General features: G+C 42.7%; 1 protein-coding gene across 1 annotated transcript in view; it reads left to right on the top strand.

The window, feature by feature from the left end:
• CLEC3A (C-type lectin domain family 3, member A) overlaps window positions 1-5,970 on the top strand; it is a 13,935-nt gene extending 7,965 nt beyond the window's left edge. The window contains exons 2-3 of the mRNA XM_006860148.1: window positions 1,934-2,017; window positions 5,579-5,970. Of these exons, the coding sequence (XP_006860210.1) occupies window positions 1,934-2,017; window positions 5,579-5,970 (476 nt within the window). The remainder of the gene's footprint in view (window positions 1-1,933; window positions 2,018-5,578) is intronic.
• The last annotated feature ends 1,830 nt before the right edge of the window (window positions 5,971-7,800 follow it).

Here is a 7,800-nt window from a genome sequence, read left to right as displayed (position 1 = left end):
ACTATGAGTTGGATCCTATTCCACGGCACTTAACAGCAACGGCAGCAATATAGAAATGGAGACTTGGTGTGGCAGTCTTGTATAAGCACTGAACTGCTAACCATGAGGTTGGCAGTTAAACCCACCAGCCTCTCCTTGGAAACCTTAATAGGATCATCATGAGTTAGAACTGACTCAACAGCACACAATAATAACAGATACAAATACGGAGTCCTGGTGTGGCACTGTAGAAGAACTACTAGAATGCTAACCACAAAGTTGATGGTTCAAACCCACCTGGCACTCCTCAGAAACCCTATATAAGCTTACTATGAGTGGGAACCAACTTCTCGGCACTTAACAACAAAAACAGAGATATATTTGTACTTGGTCCTTAAAAATCACTGCCTTTCCCTTTTGTCTCTATGCTTCTTCATGGAGAGGGGTGAACCCTGCTTGCTACCGTTGTTAAGTGCTGTCAAGTCAGTTCTGACTCATAGTGACCCTGTATAGGGTTTCTGAGGAGCAGCTGGTGGGTTTGAACTGCCGACCTTGAAGTTAGCAGTCTAGTGTTTATCCTACTACAGCGCCAGCAAGACTCCATATATATTAGAGATGAGCAACCTATTTAGTCTTGAATGTCAGCTGTGAAGGGTTTGGGGGACAGAGGAACTGAAGACCCACATCAGTCTTCAGTTCTGCTATTTATCTGCCAAATCCTTTAGCTCATCGTGTTCATCCTCCTCCTTCAATGGGGCTCTCAGTTTCCTCCCTTCATATCTATCTTTGAAGCTCTGGGTGGTGCTGTAGGATAAGCACTGGACTGCTAACCACAAGTTCGGCATTCAAACCTACCAGCTGCTCCTTGGAAACCCTACACAAGGTCACTGTGAGTTGGAACTGACTCAATGACACTTAATAACAACAAGACAGCTATCTTTGAAGAGAAAAGAAAACAGAAGCATTTTGCACACCATGAAGTGCTTATTCATTTGACAAATATTAACAACACCTATTATGTGCCAAAGAAGCTCTGGTAGTGTAGTGGTTGTGAGTTGGGCTGCTAAACTCAAGGTCAGCAGTTCAAAACTATCAGTCATTCTGCTGGAGAAGGTTAAGGCTTTTTGCTCCTATAAAGATTTACAGCCTTGGAAACCCCTGTACAAGGTTACTATGAGTCGGAACCAACTCCATGGCATACCACCACCGCCACCATTATGTGCCAGGAGTCCTGGTGTGGCATTGTAGGACAAGCACTGGACCATAAGGTCAGTCTGAACTGCAAGGTCAGTGGCTCAAACTTATCAGCCACTTCTCAGAAGCCCCATACAGGGTTGCTATGAGTCAAAACTGACTCTACAGCACTAAATAACAATAACATTATGTGTCAAGCATATGTTTACCATCAGGGGTACCACAGGTTACAAACAACACACAGAAAATAAAGTCAAATCGTTAGAGATTAGAGAGGGGGCTCTGATGAAAAAGAAGCAAGATTTAAAGAAATTCATGGGCGAGATGTTGATATAGAGAGGTGATGAGAAAGTCTTCTCAGAGGAGATACTTACACCATGTCCTCAGAAGGAGAGGGTCGTGGCAAGAGCTGGGGGAAAGGAGTGCCTGGAAGGAAGCAGGGTAAAGGGTCCTACAGTAACACAGCCTGCTCTAGGATGAGTCTGCAAGGCAGAGGCTGGAACCTAATGACAGAAGGTGAGGCCCACAACATTGGAATAGAGCTATAGACACTCCATCTCACAGGAACATCAAATGTTCTAATACCACCAAAGTCTGATAACGCTTCTTGTCCCAGTATTCTCCTACATTGTTTTTCATATACAAATGGACTTGGTTTCATCAAAACCCCTTCGCCTTGGATTCTGGGTTCTAAGCCTTCATTGTAAGATTTCATTTCATTTTAACTGGATGCTTTTCATTTCCTCCTACCCCACGCCAGAGAAGGATGGAGACCTGAAGACTCAAGTGGAAAAGCTCTGGAAAGAAGTCAATGCTTTGAAGGAAATGCAGGCGCTGCAGACAGGTAGGTGAGACAGTACCTTGCTCATGCCTTGTCCCATCAGAGAGAGGAACAGAAATGGAGAGTACCAGCTGCTCAAAACACAGAGCATGCTCTGGGTGTCAGTGTCTGAAAGATGCCTGGACCAGCCAGCAATGGGTCCAGGGAGACTCTAGGAGCTGGCTGTTGTTGTTGTTGTTGTTATGTGCCATGGAGTGAGTTCTGACTCATAGATACCCTGAACAGGGTTTCCGAGGCTGTAAATCCTTACAGGAGCAGAAAACCTCATCTTTCTCCCATGGAGCAGCTGGTAGTTTTGAATTGCTGACCTTGCAGTTCACAGTCTGATTCGTAACCACTACGCTACCAGAGCTCCTGGCTGGCTATAGGACTAAAAAATTGGGAAGACAAGCATTTTGTGAAATCAGTTTGATTTGCTCCTCAGATCTCCTAATTTCCAGTTAGTCTGTGGATGCGTTAGGAGCCCTGGTGATGCTGTGGGTTAAGTGTTGAACTATGAACCTCGAAGTCGGTGGTTCCAACCCAGCAGCTGCTCTGCAATGAAAAAATGAAGCGGTCTGGGCATCATGTAAAGATTTATAGTCTTGGGAACCCCCTACAGGGTCCTATGAGTTGGGATTGACTTGATGACGGTGAATCTGGTGTTTGGTTTGCTGTTTGGGTGGCTATGGAATAAAAATAGTCATTTCAAGGAAACTTCTTAAAACTTATGTATAAACAGAATTAAAGCAATTATTAACTGGCTAAAATCATGCACATTTGGGGGTGTTTACTGAGTGTACACTGGGAGATTTGCTAAAGTTCAGTAAGCACAGGACCACAGACTCACTTGGGCCCCACTCATCCCCAGAGCATCTAGAAAGGACGTTGGTTAGAACCACAGCTTACTAAGAGAACAAGTATCCCTTTTCCATGACAGCGGAGATCCCAGAAGAAATCTCAGTAGTGCAATGGGTAAGCACTTGGCTTCTAATTGAAAGATCAGCATTCCAAACCCTCAGTCTGTTTCCATAAAGATTGCTGTTAGGTACCATCAAGTGAGTTCCGATTCATAGTAACACAATGCACAATGGAACGAAACACTGGGTGGTCTTGCGTCATCTTCAGAACTGTTGTTATGTTTGACTCGCTGCTACCACTTTGTCAATCCACCTCATTTGGGGTCTTCCTTTTTTTCACTGACCCTCCACTGTACCGAGCATAATGTCCTTCTCTAGGCACTGGTCCCTACAGGGACATGTCCGAAGTATGAGAGATGAAATCTTACCATTCTAGCTTCTAAGGAGCATTCTGCCTGTGCGTCTTCCATAATATCACAGCCTAGAAAACCGTGTAGAGAAGTTCTATAGGGTTTCCCATAGGTTTGTTGATTCACAACCCACTTGATGGACTGGGTTTGATTGTTCGGGTTTAGAGTTCCCAGGAGCCTGTACAGCCAGGGCTGTTACTACCCAGGAGGGAGGATATGAGATTCCCACTAGAGGGATTGAGGAACCACCTGGCTTACAAATCCCACAGTATCCAGTCCCTTTCTTATACAAACTGGAAACACGAAGCTTCCAGGATTCCTGCCTAGAACTACCCAGCTACAAGACTCAATGACTTCAGGGGAGCCTCAAGTTCTGCTTGCTGTCACATACTTGCAACTCCCAGGCCAGATATGCATTGCTAATCAGGAACCACCTTTACCTTAGCAACACTGCCTAGTAACACAGGTGATGTTGTTGTTGCTGAATGCCGTCCCGTCCTGTCACCTCTGACTCATAATGACCCTATATAGGGTTTCCAAGGAGCAGCTGGTGACTTTGAACTGTCAACCTTGTGGTTTGTAGTCCAAAGCTGATCCTACAGAGCTACAACAGGCCTCTTTTATCAAGAGGAGCAGAAGGTCAAGTGCTTACAAAGAGGGGGCATGGGTTTTGCTAACCCTTTACCCACAACTGAGCACTAAAAATACTTCATACACATGAGTATGTTAATCCTGGGGACACTTTTGAAATAGGTGTATTATGATTATCCCTAGGAAACTGAGACACAGAAGTGTTAATTTGTCCAATGTTTACACCAGAAGTGGCAGATATGGGACTCAAATCCAGGCATTATGGCTCTGGAACCTGATTTTCCAATTAAAAAAAAATGACTCCAACTTTTGGAGTATGTGTCAGCGTGGAAATGCTCAAGACTGCTTTTTTAGATCATCAGGCTTTACTTTTGAGGTGTCTCTGGAAGGACTCATATGCTAACCTTTTAGTAAGCAGTCGAGCACATCAATTATTTCGACTCCCCCCTCCAGCAACAAGGACTTACTTCTATTCCCCAATTTGTAGTTGTTGTTAAGTGCCATCGAGTCGGTTCTGACTCATAGCAGCCCTGCATAGGATTTCTGAGGATTTAAATCTTTGTGGGAGCAGAAAGTCTTCTCTTTCTTGCACAGGGTGTTTAGCAGGTTTGAACTGTGGACCTTGTGGTTCACAGTTCAGTTCTTATTGTTTGTAATAGTATGGCCTACAATTGTCCTTAAGTTTAATTTATTCTGGATAATCTCAGCAAGAAGTTCTGGTGTGGCTCTGTGGGATAAAGAACTGGACCACAAGGTCAGTCTAAACCACAAATTCACCAGGCACTCCTCGGAAACGCTATACAAGGTCAATGTGAGTCAGAAGTAACTTGATGGCACTTAACAATACAATCTAAGCAAGGAGTTCTGGTGTGGCTCTGTGGGATAAAGCACTGGACCACAAGGTCAGTTTGATCCACAAGATCAGTGGTTCAAACCCAACCAGCCGCCTGCTCCATGGAAATCCTATACAGGGTCACTATAAGTCAGAAACAGCTCAACAACAACTATCTAAGCAATTACTACCAAAGCTTCAATGATCTGGCTTGCAGAGTCAAACTTCTACATTTAAAAAATGGTAATAATAATTGGAAACTCATGCAGTTTCAAAATCACAGAGAAAGTTAGTACATAAAACAGCTACACAAACTAGCAAGCCTGAGTATGTTTAAGTAACATGAGACAAATAGATCAGACAGTCCTGGGTTCTTCTTAGTTCTTTGTAAGTTACATTGGTGGTAGTGGTTATGTGCTATGGAGTCAGTTCTGACTTATAGCAACCCTGTATAGGATTTCTGAGGCTGTAAATGTTTACAGGAGCAGAAAGCCTCATCTTTCTCCCACAGAATAGCTGGTAGTTTTGAACAGCTGACTTTGAGATTAGCAGCCTGATTCTTAACCACTGCACTAACAGAGCTCTTTGCATGTTATATTGTTTTGTGCTAAAATGCTACAGCTAACCAATTCTTGAACTTCAATATCCTGATACATGAAAAGAGAGGCAGTAAAATACCCCTTCACTGAGTTGCTGTGAATCTTGTAGGAACTCATTTCTGTCAATTGCACGGCACCGGGCCTGGCACATACAACATCTTTAGTTAATGTCAGTTTATTGTGGCCATCACACATCATTCATGCTGCCAATATTGATTGATATCTGCCAGGTCCAGCCTTAGGCCTTTTCTATTCAAAAAGCATCTTACTATGTCAATTTCACCTCTTCACAGTCTGTCTCCGAGGCACAAAAGTGCAAAAGAAATGCTACCTGGCCTCAGAGGGCTTGAAGCATTACCATGAAGCCAATGAAGACTGTATCTCCAAGGGAGGTACCCTGGTTATCCCCAGAAACTCGGAGGAAATCAATGCCCTCCGAGACTATGGTAAGAAGAGCCTGCCAGGCATCAATGACTTCTGGTTGGGCATCAATGACATGGTCACCGAAGGCAAGTTTGTCGATGTCAATGGAGTTTCCATCTCCTTCCTGAACTGGGATCGTGCACAGCCTAGTGGTGGCAAACGGGAAAACTGTGTCCTATTCTCCCAGTCAGCTCAGGGCAAATGGAGTGATGAGGTCTGTCGTAGCAGCAAAAGATACATCTGTGAGTTTATCATCCCTTAGTAAGCCTTTCTCAAATGTGCCACCCAAGCAGATGAGTCATGATTGGCAGGCTGATGGTCTCCAAGATGAAGCCAAAATTGTAACATGGGAGTCAGAGTCCATAGGAGTCTAGCAGACTTTGCTACTTTTCATTGTGATTTTGCCATTCGAGGGATGAAAGGTAGCGGAAAATAATGATCTGATCAGATTGGATCATGTGCACATCTTTAACAGGGCTTCTGCTAAAATGAGCTTGTGAATCTCTCTCCTCTCTCTCTTTCTCAGTGTCTCTCAGCTGTGTAGACACAGCCTGTTTTAAGCAAGCAAATGGTTCTATATTTCTTCAATACAGAAAAGCAAGCTTAGGCTACCTGAAAATGTTTCTCTTCAAAGTTTAATGTATATTTGATCGATGACAGTTTCTTAAGTGGGAGATTTCTTGGTGCTGTAGAATCCAATAGCTTTCAGTCAGATGCTCAAACTGTTCAGTTATAACAATAATCGCTTGTTAGCCCGTTCCCCTTTCTCGGATTTGCTCTCCCCGCCCCCCGCCCCTCTGATTTGTTGAAGCTGCTGACACTCCTGGTGTGGTAGTTGTTAAAAGTGCCTTTGAGTCGGTTCAGATTCATAATGACCCTGTATAGTGTTTCCAAGGAGCGGCTGTTAGGTTTGAACTGCTGATCTTGTGGTTAGCTGTTCAGTGCTTACCATACCTACAATGCCACATCAGGGCCAATGTGAACCTCCTGGTGAGGCTGACATCTTGTCTACCACATCAGACTTGAATATCTCAGAGACAGTTCAAATTTAACTCTTTTATTTCAAGCCCCACCCCCTTTCCTTTTAATTCCCCACCATAGATACAGAAATACAAAAGGAACTGATGAAACAGCATACTTGGTTAATTACCACTTCCGGCATTACATTACAATTTCTGATTTGAATGGGTAACCTATAGCAAAACAAGAGCTGCTGATTGTATGGAAAAAGCGATTAGCTATATGTCTACTTTGTTCTTACTTTGGTGCACTTACTCTTGCCTTTATGAAATTAAAGAATGATATCATACATGTTAACTTCCTTTTCTACATGCTTTATGTACTTACATGTCTTTTCAGCCATCATTAGATATTGAAATCTGTTAGGAGAAACCTACCTTTGGAGGTTGAAAATCTGATTTCAAATATTATTTGAGTCATATGTCTATGTACTTTCTTATACTGGCAAATGCTATTCTAAATTATTTAACTAGATTGTGTAAAGTAGCTTCACTGCTTTAATGTGAAACTCCAAAGTTTCGGCTTGGGGAAATAGAATTTTTTTTCAACGTAGAAGCAAAGTAATTTTAAATTTATTTCACTCTTCGAATAAATGGTTTTTTTTTCTTTAAATGTCAAATGTGTTTTCTATGCGATATAGTCTGCTATGCAAACTTTAATTAGATGTGCTTTGAAGTTTTAGATATTTTCATTGCGGAATAATAAAAGTCTAAATGCAGAACAATGCAGTATTTGGATTCGATTGCAATTACACCAACTATGTTAGCTTATATCAAAAGATGCAATTTGAAGCAACGTATTCTGGATTTGAACCAGCTGGTGAATCAGGTGCCCTAGGAGAAACATTTGCCTCGAGAATAAGCAGGTAAACTGGGGGAGGGGAGCAAGGGCAGGAACTTTAAAAATTTGTAAAGTAAGGAAGTGTACCTGCAATTGGTTTTGGTTGACCTTGGTCAACCCCTATTCCAACAGGACCGAGACTTCTATCCTTTGCTGCGAATTTACGAAACCCCAAACCCTGTACTCTAACTCAGAATCTACAATTTAACAAGATCCCCACGAGATTTTTATT

This window comes from Chrysochloris asiatica, unplaced genomic scaffold (genome assembly GCF_000296735.1).
Source record: "Chrysochloris asiatica unplaced genomic scaffold, ChrAsi1.0 scaffold00037, whole genome shotgun sequence".
Taxonomy (NCBI): domain Eukaryota; kingdom Metazoa; phylum Chordata; class Mammalia; order Afrosoricida; family Chrysochloridae; genus Chrysochloris; species Chrysochloris asiatica.
Note: the sequence above shows the minus strand (reverse complement) of the source record. Positions and strands in the feature narration are given on the sequence as shown.